At 37.2% G+C, this 16608-nt stretch overlaps 1 protein-coding gene across 30 annotated transcripts in view; it reads left to right on the top strand.

The window, feature by feature from the left end:
- Positions 1 to 16608, top strand: part of NEB (nebulin) — a 214083-nt gene that overhangs the window by 111647 nt on the left and 85828 nt on the right. For all 30 annotated transcript variants that reach the window (XM_045479788.1, XM_045479819.1, XM_045479815.1 and 27 more), the window contains 10 exons: positions 299 to 610; positions 1329 to 1532; positions 2836 to 2940; positions 7912 to 8019; positions 9412 to 9723; positions 10530 to 10733; positions 11461 to 11565; positions 12155 to 12262; positions 13300 to 13611; positions 16335 to 16538. In XM_045479788.1, coding sequence (XP_045335744.1) covers positions 299 to 610; positions 1329 to 1532; positions 2836 to 2940; positions 7912 to 8019; positions 9412 to 9723; positions 10530 to 10733; positions 11461 to 11565; positions 12155 to 12262; positions 13300 to 13611; positions 16335 to 16538 — 1974 coding nt within the window. The remainder of the gene's footprint in view (positions 1 to 298; positions 611 to 1328; positions 1533 to 2835; positions 2941 to 7911; positions 8020 to 9411; positions 9724 to 10529; positions 10734 to 11460; positions 11566 to 12154; positions 12263 to 13299; positions 13612 to 16334; positions 16539 to 16608) is intronic.

Below are 16608 nucleotides of genomic sequence, written 5' to 3'. Positions count from 1 at the left end.
TATCCCCACTCCTGCTTCTTACTTTGTAAGACGTTTTCCATTTGCTGTCACAGAGAAGAATAGTACAGTTTGGAGTTGTAGCTAGAGTTGCTCAGGGAAGGGCTTCACCAACGAAGGTATACGAATATACTATACTTTTGCTTATGATAGTGTAAAGAATTTAAAATTATTCAGAGATGCCAAAATGTTTGCAATATGAAATTCTTATCTGTTTGCTTGCGGATGTTCATGTTTTCTGTAGTCAGCGTGTATACGGTCTTCAAACTTGGTTTCTAAACTGATATTTCTTTCATTGTAGTACAAATACAAAGAAGCATATGAGAGACAAAAGGGCCACCACATTGGAGCCCAGAGCATAGAAGATGACCCCAGGATTATGTGTGCCATACATGCAGGGAAGATTCAAAGTGAAAGGGAGTACAAAAAGGAATTCCAAAAGTGGAAGACCAAGTTCTCCAGCCCAGTGGACATGTTAGGCATCGTGATGGCCAAGCAATGTCAGACTTTGGTCAGTGACATTGATTATCGAAATTACCTGCATCACTGGACATGTTTACCTGATCAAAACGACATTATCCAAGCAAAGAAGGCCTATGAACTGCAGAGTGATGTACGTAACACAAACTTTGGGAAAGATGGAAGGAGAGGACATAGCGTTATTAATTGTCCAGGCAGTGCCCCTATGGGTAGACCCCACCATGGACAGATAGAGTCATAGAGTGTGCACTGCACAGCCCCAGGAGAACACCACTCACATTGTTTAATACATAATCCATCTTCAGGAGTTATGTCATAGGAATCAAAGAGTATAGGTGAAGAGCCCTACTTACACCAGGTCTTTTATTCTGTGACCTAGGTTCCAGACTGTTTTCTTCATGTCATTTATACTTTCTGGCAATGAAAATATATTGCAGATAAACATAAATTATCTGAATATTTTTGAAATAATTACCACTATTGTGCTATACCTAAAACATTAAACAAAATTTCCTTCAGTCAGTTATTACAGGATTAAAACGGAATGAGATTCAACAAAATTTCCTTTAAAAATTTTTTCAGTTCTATAATTTTTTGGAAATATCAAATAATTATCATGAAACTCAGCATTATGATTTTATTCCTCTTCACAGCTAGTGTATATAATTATGCTTTTACAAATTACTCTATCATTGATATTAAAACCCTGGAGTCCTATAAATCTCAGATCCTACTTTTTTTGAATACCATCTACTATGCTCATCAACCCCTCAATCCCATGTACTTTATTTTTCAATTATGAGATGGTGTGTCTAACCGTGGAACCTAATTTCTGCCTAACATCTTTGTAGAGTGTATATAAGTCAGATCTGGAGTGGCTACGTGGCATCGGCTGGATGCCAGAAGGCTCGGTAGAAATGAAGAGGGTGAGGAATGCTCAAGACCTGGTGAATGAAAGACTTTATAAAACACGGCCAGAAGCCTTGAAATTCACTAGCATTGCTGACACTCCAGATGTTGTCCTGGCCAAAGCCAATTCTCTGCAAATAAGTGAGGTAAGAACCATCCTGTTACCAAGCATTCCTTTTGTGGGACTGTTTTTAGATGATGCCACCCAAACAGAGCAAGTGGTCTGTTCCACTTGGAAGACTTACTAATAAGAGCAACTCTAAGAATCTGCTAGTTTGGTAAATATAGATGCAGATTAGAACAAATATTTCTTTAACACCTATCAAATACTAAAGCCTGTAGCATATTGGGGTGCCCAGGGGGCTCAGTCATTTAAGCACCTGACTTCGGCTCAGGTCATGAACTCACAGTTTGTGAGTTCTAGCCCCACATCAGGCTCTCTGCTGTCAGCACAGAACCCACTCTGGATCCTCTGCCCTCTCTCTCTCTCTCTCTCTCTCTCTCTCTCTCTGTCCCCCCCCCCATGCTCTCTCTTTCTCAAAAAATAATAAACATTAAAAAAAATCTGTAGCATAATGCTGCATTTTAAATGGTATAACATTGTATTAGCCATGGTTCTCCAGAGAAACAGAGCCAATAGGAGATATAGATATGTATAGGTATAGATATATGTATATATGTGTGCATATATATGTTTATGAGAGAGATGTAGATAGTTCTGTAGCCTATATCTGTGTATACACACACACACACACACACACACACACACACACACACGAAGAGAGATTTATTTTATGGAATTGGGCCATATGATTATGGAGGCTGGCAAATCTACGGTCTGCAGAATAGGCTGGAGACCTAGGGAAGAGTTGCAGTTCAAGTACAAAGGTAGTCTGCTGACAGATTTCCTTCTTGCTCTGCGGACCTCAGTCTTTTTTCTATTAATGGCTTCAGCTGATTGGACAAGCCCCATCCACATTACAGAGGGTACTCTACCAAAGTCTACTGATAAAAATGTTAATCTCTTCTAAAAAAAAAAAATACCTTCACAGAAACATCTATAAAAAGTCTGACCAGGGGTGCCTGGGCGGCTCAGTCAGTTAAGTGACTGACTTCAGCTCAGGTGATGATCTCATGGTTTGTGGGATTGAGCCCCACATCAGGCTCTGTGCTGACCTCTCAGAGCCTGCTGCAGATTCTGTGTCTCCCTCTCTCTCTCTGCCCCTCTTCAGCTCATGCTTTGTCTCTGTCTCTGTCTCTCTCTCAAAAATAAACAAACATTAAAAAAAAAGTCTGACCAAATATCTGGGTACTGTGGCCTAGCTAAGTTAACACATAAAATTAACCATCATAAACATTAAAAACATTTTTCCAGGTTTTTAAGGCTTAATGTTTCAGATATCTACTTTTTATCACTGTATTAAATTAATACTTCCCTTCTCTCCACAGAAACTATATCAAGAAGCATGGAATAGAGATAAAACCAACATCACCATTCCTTCTGACATGCCAGTCATGCTGCAGGCTCATATTAATGCCCTACAAATCAGCAATGTAAGAGCATAAATATGAAGTGTAAATGTCTTTATAGGACAGTATATGTCAGTGTGTGGAGTGTGGCATAATGGACAAATTACCTATCTTAGAAATGTGTACAGTTTTTGGTGCTAGACATGTTCTCTTTAGTACCATTCCCAATGCATTATGAATGGCAATTCTCTCTTTTAAATGTTAAATACAGGGGTGGGTCCCAGGACTACAAGAGTTGGGATATCTGAATCCTACTGGATTCCTCCTTTCAACGTTAAAAGCATTGTCCTATAGCCAATGTCCATAGCTCAGTCTCATCGTATATTAATCGAGAAGAATGAAATTTCCTAGTTAAATTTCTCTTACATGAGGGAGAATGAGGTAATAGTCTCTTTTGTCTTTATAGTTTTTTTTTATTGATCCAGAACTTTCTTGCTTGATATTTCAAAGACATTAGAAAAGCCAAAAGATAATTTTTAATTATACCCAAAGAATAAGATGTGCTTAAATATCTATGTCCCATCCCTTTAGCAGGGACCTCTGAAAAGTCAAAGGGAAATGTTAGGGGAGAAAAGTCTTACCAGGTCTTACATGATACCTTGATGAAGGTTTTCTAGCTTCACAGTTGGTTCTTAGTTTTCATGTATTGCGTGGTGGGTATTTTCAGATGTGTACCGTATTGTGATGAAGACAAATATTCAAAGTTAGTAGACCTAGATGTTTAGCTTTAAAATTTTAGTCGGAAGTATCCTACAGTCCATAAAGTAAATGGCCAACCACCAGAAGAATTCAGAAATGTCTGTTTTAGACATCAAATGACTCTAAACCCATATCTTTCTATAATAACACTGAATGTAAATGGACTAAATGCTCCAACCAAAAGACATAGGGTATCAGAATGGATAAAAAAACAAGACCCATCTACTTGCTGTCTACAAGAGACTCATTTTAGACCTGAGGACACCTTCAGATTGAAAGTGAGGGGGATGGAGAACTATCTATCATGCTAGTGGAACTCAAAAGAAAGTTGGAGTAGCCATACTTATATCAGACAAACTAGACTTTAAATTAAAGGCTGTAACAAGAGATGCAGAAGGGCATTACATAATAATTACAGGGTCTATCTATCAGGAAGAGCTAACAATTATAAATGTCTATGTGCTGAATATGGGAGCCCCCAAATATATAAAACAATCACAAACATAAGCAACTTGATTGATAAGAATGTGGTAATTGCAGGGAACTTTAATACTCCACTTAGAATAATGGATAGATCATCTAGACACAGGATCAATAAAGAAACAAGTGCCCTGAATGATACATTGGATCAGATGGACTTGACAGATATATTTAGAACTCTGCATTCCAAAGCAACAGAATATACTTTCTTCTCAAGTGCACATGGAACATTCTCCAAGATCACATACTGGGTCACAAAACAGCCCTTCATAAGTATAAAAGAATTGAGATCATACCATGCACACTTTCAGACCACAATGCTATGAAGCTTGAAATCAACCACATGAAAAAGTCTGGAAAACCTCCAAAAGCATGGAGGTTAAAGAACACCCTACTAAAGAATGAATGGGTCAACCAGGCAATTAGAGAAGAAATTGAAAAATATATGGAGACAAATGAAAATACAACAATCCAAGCGCTTTGGGATGCAGCAAAGGCAGTCCTGAGAGGAAAATACATTGCAATCCAGGCCAATCTCAAGAAACAAGAAAACTCCCAAATACAAAATCTAACAGCACACCTAAAGGAAATAGAAGCAGAACAGCAAAGACAGCCTCAATGCAGCAGAAGAAGAGAAATAATAAAGATCAGAACAGAAATAAACAATATAGAATCTAAAAAAACTGTAGAGCAGATCAACGAAACCAAGAGTTGGTTTTTTGAAAAAATTAACAAAATTGATAAACCTCTAGCTAGGCTTCTCAAAAAGAAAAGGGAGATGACCCAAATAGATAAAATCATGAATGAAAATGGAATTATTACAACCAATCCCTCAGAAATACAAGCAATCATCAGGGAATACTATGAAGAATTATATGCCAACACACTGGACAACCTGGAAGAAATGGACAAATTCCTAAGCACCCGCACACTTCCAAAACTCAAACAGGAAGAAATAGAAAACTTGAACAGACCCATAACCAGCGAAGAAATTGAATCAGTTATCAAAAATCTCCCAACAAATAAGAGTCCAGGGCCGGATGCCTTCCCAGGGGAATTCTACCAGACATTTAAAGCAGAGATAATACCTATCCTTATCAAGCTGTTCCAAAAAACAGAAAGGGAAGGAAAACTTCCAGACTCATTCTATGAAGCCAGCATTACTTTGGTTCCTAAACCAGAGACCCAGCAAAAAAAGAGAACTACAGGCCAATATCCCTGATGAATATGGATGCAAAAATTCTCAATAAGATACTAGCAAATCGAATTCAACAGCATATAAAAAGAATTATGCACCATGATCAAGTGGGATTCATTCCTGGGCTGCAGGGCTGGTTCAATATTAGCAAATCAATCAATGTGATACATCACATCAATAAAAGAAAAGATAAGAACCATATGATCCTGTCAATCGATGCAGATAAAGCATTTGACAAAATTCAGCATCTTAATAAAAACCCTCGAGAAAGTCAGGATAGAAGGAACATACTTAAATGTCGTAAAAGCCATTTATGAAAAGCCCACAGCTAATATCATCCTCAATGGGGAAAAACTGAGAGCTTTCTCCCTGAGATCAGGAACACGACAGGGATGTCCACTCTCATTGCTGTTGTTTAACATAGTGTTGGAAGTGCTCGCATCAGCAATCAGACAACAAAAGGAAATCGAAAGCATCAAAATTGGCGATGATGAAGTCAAGCTTTCACTTTTTGCAGATGACAGGATATTATACATGGAAAACTCAATAGACTCCACCAAAAGTCTGCTAGAACTGATACATGAATTCAGCAAAGTTACAGGATACAAAATCAATGTACAGAAATCAGTTGTATTCTTATACGCTAATAATGAACCAACAGAAAGACAAATAAAGAAATGGATCCCATTCACAATTGCACCAAGAAGCATAAAATACCTAGGAATAAACCTAACCAAAGATGTAAAAGATCTGTATGCTGAAAACTATAGAAAGCTTATGAAGGTAATTGAAGAAGATATAAAGAAATGGAAAACCATTCCGTGCTCATGGATTGGAAGAATAAATATTGTTAAAATGTAAATACTACCCAAAGCTATCTACACATTCAAGGCAATCCCAATCAAAATTGCACCAGCATTCTTCTCGAAGCTAGAACAAGCAATCCTAAAATTTGTATCAAACCACAGAAGGCCCCGAATAGCCAAAGTAATTTTGAGGAAGAAGACCAAAGCAGGAGGCATCACAATCCCAGACTTTAGCCTCTACTACAAAGCTGTCATCATCAAGACAGCATGGTATTGGCACAAAAACAGACACATAGACCAATGGAATAGAATAGAAACCCCAGAATTAGATCCACAAAAGTATGGCCAACTAATCTTCAACAAAGTAGGAAAGAATATCCAATGGAAAAAAGACAATCTCTTTAACAAATGGTGCTGGGAGAACTGGACAGCAACATGCAGAAGAATAAAACTAGATCACTTTCTCACACCATTCACAAAAATAAACTCAAAATGGATGAAGGACCTGAATGAGAGAAAGGAAACCATCAAAACCTTACAGGAGAAAGCAGGGAAAATCCTCTCTGACCTCAGCCGCAGCAATTTCTTACTTGACACATCCCCAAAGGCAAGGGAATTAAAAGCAAAAATGAACTATTGGGATCTCATGAAGATAAAAAGCTTCTGCACTGCAAAGGAAACAACCAACAAAACTAAAAGGCAACCAACGGAATGGGAAAAGATATTTGCAAATGACATATTGGACAAAGGGCTAGTATCCAAAATCTATCAAGAGCTCACCAAACTCCACACCCAAAAAACAAATAACCCAGTGAAAAAATGAGAAGAAATGAATAGACACTTTTCCAAAGAAGACATCCAGATGGCCAACAGGCATATGAAAAGATGCTCAACATCGCTCCTCATCAGGGAAATACAAATCAAAACCACACTCAGATATCACCTCACGCCAGTCAGAGTGGCCAAAATGAACAAATCAGGAGACTATAGATGCTGGAGAGGATGTGAAGAAACGGGAACCCTCTTGCATTGTTGGTGGGAATGCAAACTGGTGCAGCCGCTCTGGAAAACAGTGTGGAGGTTCCTGAAAAAATTAAAAATAGATCTACCCTATGACCCAGCAATAGCACTGCTAGGAATTTACCCAAGGGATACAGGAGTGCTGATGCATAGGGGCACTTGTACCCCAATGTTTATAGCAGCACTTTCAACAATAGACAAATTATGGAAAGAGCCTAAATGTCCATCAACTGATAAATGGATAAAGAAATTGTGGTTTATATACACAATGGAATATTACGTGGCAATGAGAAAGAATGAAACCTGGCCTTTTGTAGCAATGTGGATGGAACTGGAGAGTGTTATGCTAAGTGAAATAAGTCATACAGAGAAAGATAGATACCATATGTTTTCACTCTTATGTGGATCCTAAGAAACTTAACAGAAGACCATGGGGGAGGGGAAGGAAAAAAAAAAAAGAGGTTAGAGAGGGAGGGAGCCAAAACATAAGGGACTCTTAAAAACTGAGAACAAACTGAGGGTTGATGGGGGTGGGAGGGAGGGGAGGGTGGGTTATGGGTATTGAGGAGGACACCGGTTGGGATGAGCACTGGGTGTTGTATGGAAACCAATTTGACAATAAATTTCATATTTAAAAATAAATAAATAAAATAAAATAAAATTTAAAAAAAGAAATGTTTCATCTTATGCTGTCTTTATTTACATTATGTCTTACGAATCTTATTTTGAGTACTTTGAATATATTCACTTATTTTCAATTCTTGTAAACAAACCTGTGTTTATCCTCAATAGAATCTTTACCAAAAAGACTGGAATGAGGCCAAACAGAAAGGCTATGACTTAAGAGCAGACGCCATTGAAATCAAACAGGCCAAAGCCTCCAGAGATATTGCCAGTGAGGTACAGTTTTATTTCCTTGTGGTTTTTTTTCTTCTTACAACAAATAGGGAGAGTATTTTTCAAGAATTTGGGGGGTTTAAAAAATCTATGCAAACAAAAGCATTTTTTTTTTTTGCACTAAAGACTTACCCTATTTAAAACCATTAAAATGGAATGAAGCACATTAAGGTTAGTATAGATGAGGTATATGTATAAATGATTTCTAAGTTGTTTCTGAGTGGATGTAAAATAACACAAAAGAGACTATGCAGAATTCTTGGGAGAATTCATTACATCTGATTGTTGACCAGTATCATTTTATCCCCCAAATATTTATGACATTATCTATAAATGTAGATAACAGGTGAAAGTTTCACATAAGACTTAAGACTGAAATCGCACCTTATATATAAGATTTTATACTGAAGGTTTATGTATAATGCTCTCAGTAACCTTGTGAAATTTATTTAATAGTAATTTAAAAACTTAAAATAATTATCCCACCCAGCCCCTTACCCCCACTCCCAGCTCCAAATCTTTAAGCAACCCTGTGCTCTTTCTCTGGGTTGTGCTCTATTTTTTATCTCCCATATCTACCTGTTCCTTCTTCATTTTCAATTTTAACTCTAAACACAATAGCCAATCTATAGTATCTGCCTTATTCCCAGTTCTCTTTCTCTCCCTTTTATCCAAACTTTTCTATGTTATCCAAATATAGAAAAGAAACAGATGCTATCTTACTCTAGTCCTAAGAAACTTAGGACAAGTGTGGACAAGATGGAAACTCTTGCCTACAGGTCTTTTGTTGTCATCTGATTCACACCAATGACCTTGCTTTCCATTCCTGAAATATGCACCTTTTGCTTTATCTGTCTCCAAAATCACACAAATGACTTTTTCCTACTGAGGTACTCTCAGTGCTCTTGGGGGACGATCTGACTTAACATCCCACTTTCCAGGAAACCTTGGGGACCATGATTACACCTACTGTCTTATATTCCACATCTGAAATATGTGATAATAATAGTATCCACTTCACAGAGATGTTGTGAAGATTGAGATGATAGTTGCTACTACTCAACTATTTTAACTAAAAAATTCAGCAATTTCACAAGAATCAACCTATACATTTGAACCACTCATAATAGTATTGGGCATTTAGTAATTGCTCGGTAAATGTTAGCTATAATTTTTTGTAATTACTCTCATTCACCATGCTACTTCCCTCCTGATTTACTCATATTCTCTATGAAACTACCAAAAATAGCCCTATTTCCTTACTGAAATACGTAATGACTGCCAATGTTGAGCCAATTTACATTAAGGCAGGGAAAATATTCTGAAAACATTTAATGAAAAGTCTTCTTACTACATTATTTTCATTTTTTTTTGTCTGTTTTTTCACAACTTTAGTACAAATACAAAGAAGGATACCGTAAGCAATTGGGCCACCATGTGGGTTTCCGCACCCTACAAGATGACCCCAAATTGGTCTGGTCTATACATGCTGCCAAGATCCAGAGTGACAGAGAATACAAGAAAGCTTATGAGAAGTCTAAAGGAATTCACAATACGCCATTGGACATGATGTCGATTGTTCAGGCCAAGAAATGCCAGGTCCTGGTTAGCGATGTTGATTATCGCAATTATCTGCACCAGTGGACATGTTTGCCAGATCAGAATGATGTGATCCAGGCTAAGAAGGCCTACGAACTGCAGAGCGATGTGCGTATATTATCAGCAGACTCTTGGGGAGATATTTGTCTCTGTATATCATCACAGTGTGTTCCCTAGGGACATAATTTAAGTGGTAATCCTAATAGAGCCTAACTTAATCTGTACCTTTCGTGGTAGTAGAGTTATTTTGAACATTCTCTATCTTACAGAGGATTCCTTTTCATGTAGCAAGGCCTTATTAAGACAAAAAAAAAAAAAAAAATCACCCTCTCATTCTATGTAATTAGATAGAAAATTTCAGTCCCAGTTGTTTCAACCCATTACAGTTGTACAATCAGATATCTAAATTTCAGAAACAAATGTGAACTTAAGGAAATGTTAGATTTTAAGTTCCTCTGACACATATAGGAAAAATATGTATATATATATTTATATTTATAGAGAGGGAGGTGTATATAAGTAAAAGTATATATTTTTTCCTCATTATATATGCATCTAAAGACCTTTTTCTCCCAAATTCCTACAGATGTTATTCTAGTAGTACCAAAATGGCAGATTTCAAATGGTGAGCACAGAAGCTCAACCTTATATAAAAACAAAATCAAGTACCATTGCTATCTGTCATTCTATAAGTGTCATTTGTCAGTCCTGTTCCAATTCCTGTAGGATATGGTGAACTTCTCCCAGAAATGTGTGCCCGGGATGTAACACCCAAATATTAACAATTACTGTTGATCCTTCTGTTTCGTGGGATTGGCCACCCAGCTGATTAGAGGTAGTGTGTGGCCACTGGCATTGTGTTCTTGTGGGAAGATTTGACTCTTCTGCCTTCTGTGGTTCTCTCCTTCATGTAGAACGTGTACAAATCAGACCTGGAATGGATGAAGGGTATAGGATGGTTGCCAGAGGGTTCTGTGGAAGTGATGAGAGTGAAGAATGCCCAGAATCTCCTGAATGAGAGGCTGTATCGTATAAGGCCTGAGGCCCTCAAATTTACCAGCATTGTTGATACCCCTGAAGTCATCCAGGCAAAGATCAATGCTGTACAAATCAGTGAGGTAAGCCGGGCTGATGATAAATTCAGACATAGTGGAGAAGTCTCAATGGTGAACTTTAATTAATTAGAAGTCTCTGTGAACTTTAAATTGCTAATGCCAGCATTAGAACCTTGAACATTTATGTATCCAGATAGAATTTCATATAGTCGATCAATTAACAGTATCCACATTTCATTTATTTAGATAACTCTTTGGTTAACATAAGTGTGGTAGACATCTTCATACCCCACAGACTCTGATAACACACTTTGAATACATTTTGAGGTCTTGCTTGTAATACAAGTCCACCACTTAATACCATGATCACTGCCACCTTTTTATTTTTAATCATGAGGTAAGTTGAAAAGTCCAGGGGGGTGGCCCCAATATTAGATATTATCATAGTTATTTGGGCCAAGAAAGCCAGAACTTGATTAGCAATGTGGATTTTCATAGTTACCTGCATTGTGGGTTTACCTGCCTGGTAATTACATGTGAATTAATGGGAAAGGATCATTTTACTACCAGGTTTCTGACTCATTTTCCATTTATATCATATCACACAAGAATATATTCTTGTTGAAGTCACTACTGGCATCTTTTAAATAAAAATGCAATGAAAACAAAATGTGATCTATGTTTTTACCTGAGAACATCCAAGGAGAACCTTTAATTGTACCTATAATTTATTCACGTAGTAATGGACTTATTTACTTATCACCCACCCTTTGTTTTTCATTTTTACCAGCCATTGTATCGTGATGCCTGGGAAAGAGAGAAGGCAAATGTGAATGTGCCGGCTGACACTCCAGTGATGCTGCAGTCCAAAATCAATGCCATGCAGATCAGTGATGTAAGGAACTATACATCCATTTGCTTTACACAATATTTTTGGCCTAACTGAAACTTAAATTGATACACTCCAGAGGGAGTTAAGCAAAAGGCATTTCCCTACCATTCCTTTTATTTCTAGTCTTTAACGATAAGTGCTCTGTGTGCACACACACATGCAAATGCACTCGTATGTGTATGCATGTGTTTATAAATAGAGATGTGTGTCCTTATCTTTTTTGGAAGGAAAAATGCACTAGTTTCACCAAAAACAACATAAAAACATATATATGCAAGTATAGTAATATTTGGTTCTCTTTGTACTGGCCCATCATTGATTTTTCCTCTTAAAGCAAAATGATATATATATTTTCTCATTTTCACATGATTTACTGTCTCCTAAATTACTTTCTTTAAAAAAAATGAACTTTAATTAATTTCATTAAAAATCTACTGGCACTTAATTTCAGTATGAAACCAGCCTATTTTATAAATCTTAAGGGGAGACTAATTTTCAGTGTAACTTAACATATTCTCTTAAACACATCAGTAATGCTGACTCAGTGGCTCCCTCTTCAGATTAACTGTGGCATTGCAATCTCCATTTGCAGAAACAATATAAGCAAGCGTGGGAAGACGTCAAGATGACGGGTTATGACCTGCGAGAAGATGCCATTCCAATTCAGCACGCCAGAGCTTCCAGGGATATCGCCAGTGATGTAAGAGCTACTCCTTTCACAGACTTAACCAACGCTAACAGACGACACACGAGAAATTAATACTTGTCTAATCTTTAACTTATTTGCGAAGGAATTATACTTAAGTAGAATAGAGATCATTGTGATTAGTGTCTTGTTTTAACATCTCAGATTCAGGAATAACTTTTACAACAGTTTGGTGATGCTTTTGCATCAGGGCTTGGCTCTTCTTATGTTTAAGAACAGATTTTTATTTTCTTTTCAGCATCTTGTCAATATTATTTAATTTACAAGCAGTTATAAAAATTCAATGGATAAAAGTAATTCTGAGGGGTTTTTTTTTAATGTTTATTTTTGAGAGAATGCAAGCAGGGGAGGGGCAGAAAGAGAGGGGGACAGAGGATCTGAAGTGGGCTGTGTGCTGACAGCAGCAAGCCCAATATAGGGCTCTAGCTCACAAACTGTGAGATCATGACCTGAGCCCGAAGTTCGAGGCTCAATTGACTGAGCCACCCAGGAGCCCCAGAATTCTGTTGTCTCTTGAAGTGCAGCATACATAAGTTGTTCCTGTAATAATTTTATGCAGTTGATGGATAAGTATTTTTAAAAAGTTATGATTTAATGTGTGCTAGACAAGTATTGATTTTCCCCATTTACATAGAATGATAAATTTTAGAACAAAAATATTTTAAAGTTCACACTTTAAATTTATTTAAACAAAGAATCTAGTTGATAAAGTATGAAGTACTGATAGTACTTAATTGTGGCAAAAAGCCTGTGAAGGCGGTAGACAGTGACTGAAGTTTGGGAAACACCACATAAGCCTATATTGGGAATAATCCAGAAGCCCAGTTGTTGCCTTCGAGGTGCTCACAATGTTTTCATGCATGTAGACATAGACAAAGCAATGTGTTAAGAATCATAAAACTTACAGTATGGACTTAAAAACAGGGCCCATAAAAGGCTCATCTAAGGGAGATAGAGTTATTTTGAGCAGGCTGTTTAGAAAAAGTGAGTTTGGAAAAATAATTCTTCTTTCTTCTGTTCACATACACCAGTATCTATACAAAACTACTTATGAGAAACAGAAAGGTCATTATATTGGATGTCGCACTGCCAAAGAAGACCCTAAACTGGTTTGGGCAGCAAAAGTGTTAAAGATGCAGAATGACAGGCTGTACAAAAAGGCCTACAATGACAACAAGGCCAAGATCTCCATCCCGGCAGACATGGTGTCCATCAGTGCTGCCAAAGAAGGCCAAGCATTAGCAAGTGATGTGGATTACCGCCATTACCTGCACCACTGGTCTTGCTTTCCCGACCAGAATGATGTGATCCAAGCCAGGAAAGCCTACGACCTGCAGAGTGATGTAAGTTGTTGCTTGTGCACAGAGTACCAACTGAGGTGCCTGAGGAATGAGCTGTTTCCCAGGGAGAAAACCTTCCAGAGCGTTGCCTGGTCATTCCTCCTAGGACTCAGGAAAATGCAACTCTCCTTACATGAGCATCTCTTTAACATCTTACCAAGTTTATTGATTGCCTACCTTACTGCTGGTCTTATTCAGAAAGTGTTTTTTCTTTCTTTCTTGTAGTGGTGCTACCAGATTTTTTCTATAGATTCCTTAATATATGCTGTGTCTGTAGTTTCCTAAACATAAGAATTCCTATGGTCTTATGGTCCTTGAATGACAGGGCTACTTCTTTGAAATTAATTTTAAAGGTTAGCAGTGTATTCCAAACTCATTAGTTTCCTTAATTCAGTGTTTTTCACAATATGGTGTTTCATTAGTCTACTTAAAGTATTTTTTGATTCATATTTTCTGCTCATCCAATCTTTTAGAAATCATGGAATCCATTAGGGTATTAATTTCGTATGTAGAATGAATGCCTTCTTTAAATTATTTGAACTTGATTCCCATAAGCTTCAAGGGAGGCTTTCATGATGAATGAATTTGTTATAGAAAAGTGTATCCATCACTTGAAATGAATTGCCAACTGGTCGATTTAGGCCAGTTTCTAGAGAAATTCAGTCTCTCCATTAACCTGAATAACATTAGCATATAATGGAATGCATATGAATCAAGTTTCTAAAGGATGAGGAAGGCAAACTTCAAAATCTATATGTAATCCTTTTTGAGAATCCTTCTGAATTTTGGGTATCCATCATACTTTACACACTAAAATATATAACGTTCTTCTTCATTAAGATAGAAATTTTACTGCATTTTCACTCCTCTTACTACCTTTTTTATCCTGATATTTGTATCCTATTAACTGGTTATTAAAATACCATTTCTGAAAAACAGAATGATTTTTTTATGAAATTAATAACCGGTGCTTAACATAGAGCAATTTTTTCTGGTTAACCACTTATCTATAGCTGAAAAAACAGGTTTGAATAACCAAGAAAATGCAAATCCCAATTCAGAGGGAGGTGCTATCTTGGAAATAGAAGAAAGAAAAAACAACTGAGATCAAAATTGTGGAACCAGGGATTGAATTCCTTTATTTTTTTTTTTATTGAAGTATACTTGATACGTAAAGTCACATTAGTTTTAGAGGTACAGCATAATTCAACAAGTCTACACTCATCAGAAGTGTGGCTATAATCTGTTACCATACAACACCACTTCAGTACCATTGACTATATTCCCTATCCTGTACCTTTTATCCCTATGACTTATTCATTCCATAACTGGAAGCCTGTGTCTCCCACTCCCCTTTTACCCATCCCTCCACCTTCCTCCCTTCTTGAAAACATTAGGGGGTTTTTTTTTGTTTTTTGTATTGATTGGTCTCTTTCTGCTTTTTGTTTGTTTGCTTATTTATTCATTTGTTATTTAGATTCTACATGTAAGTAAAATCATGGGGTATTTGTCTTTCCCAGTCTGACTTATTTCACTTAACATAATAGGTTCATATGTGTTGTCACAAATGGCAAGACCATGTTTTTTTTTTTTCTGTCCTGAGTAAAATTTCATGTGTACATGCATATGCATACACACACACACACCTACCACACCTTTGTTATCAATCCATCTGTTGATCGCTTCCATACCTTGGCTATTGTCAATAATGCTGCAGTAAACATAGGGGTGCATGTAGGTCTTTGAATTTGCATTTTCATTTTCTTTGGGTAAACACCCAGTAGTAGAATTGCTGGATCATATGATATTTCTGTTTTTAATTTTTTGAGGAACTGCTTATTTACCACAGTGGGACTGAATCCTTAATTATCCCTTTAAAATACACCATGTGCCAAGTACTGTGCTAAGCACTAAAGATACAACAGTGAATGAAGAGGAAGAAACAAGACAAAGTTCTAGACATTAGGGAGTTCATACTGATAACAAAGAAACAGATGTTAACTACAGAATATCAATAGAAAAAAATCAGATGGCTGAGAAAGAGTGATCCATGGTGCTATGAAAAAGTGAGGAGGAAAACTTACCAAGGAAGTACTGAGTGAGTGGGAATATAAAGGGAGAGTAGGAGTTGGCTCTGCAGAACGACCACCATATGCAAAGGGGTCTTTATACAAACAAGAAACCAAAAGTCCATTGGGGTCATAATGCATAGGTTAAAGGGAAGCACATATAAGACGAGACTGGAAGAATTGGTAAGGACTGGTGCTAGATTATCATCACCTTCTAGTCCATGTTAAGACTTTGGTCTTTGTCCTAAGACCAATGGGAAGCCATAGGATGCATGTGGTGCATCAGATTTGAATTGTAAACTTTATGACGATCATTCCAGCTGCTGTGTGGAGAACTTACTGAATAGCCCATTATTATTGCTTTAAAGCCCACCTGAGCTGGTATGATGTTACTTAAATATAACTCAAAATCTTCCATGCATCCCGCAGACAGAGAGCTCCTTCTGCATCATTCTGCTTTTTTAAGAGTGTGTAAAGTGCCCCTGCTACAAAAAACAAAGCAGAACTGAACACTGCTGTGCGTTTGAGGAATTATGTCTGTCAATGCTCATTTTTAATTATCGTTTGTGGAAGGTAAAATATAACATAAAACTGCTTTCTTACTTTACCACAATTAAAAAAAACACTGTCTCTACTTAACTTTGTTTTCTTTCCCAGGCCATCTACAAGGCTGACTTGGAGTGGCTACGTGGCATCGGCTGGATGCCCGAAGGGTCTCCTGAAGTGTTGAGAGTCAAAAATGCCCAGGAGATCCTACGAGACAGTGTCTATAGGACACCTGTGGTGAAACTAAAGTACACAAGTATTGTTGACACACCCGAAGTTGTCCTTGCTAAGTCAAATGCTGAAAATATTAGTATTGTAAGTCACTTTTCCCCTCTGTGTTAAAATTAAATCATGCTCGTAAATGATAAATAATTAACTTGGCAAC

The sequence above is a fragment of the Leopardus geoffroyi genome, chromosome C1 (genome assembly GCF_018350155.1).
Source record: "Leopardus geoffroyi isolate Oge1 chromosome C1, O.geoffroyi_Oge1_pat1.0, whole genome shotgun sequence".
NCBI lineage: Eukaryota > Metazoa > Chordata > Mammalia > Carnivora > Felidae > Leopardus > Leopardus geoffroyi.
The sequence above is the reverse complement of the archived record's forward strand: the minus strand, read 5'-3'. Positions and strand labels throughout refer to the sequence as shown.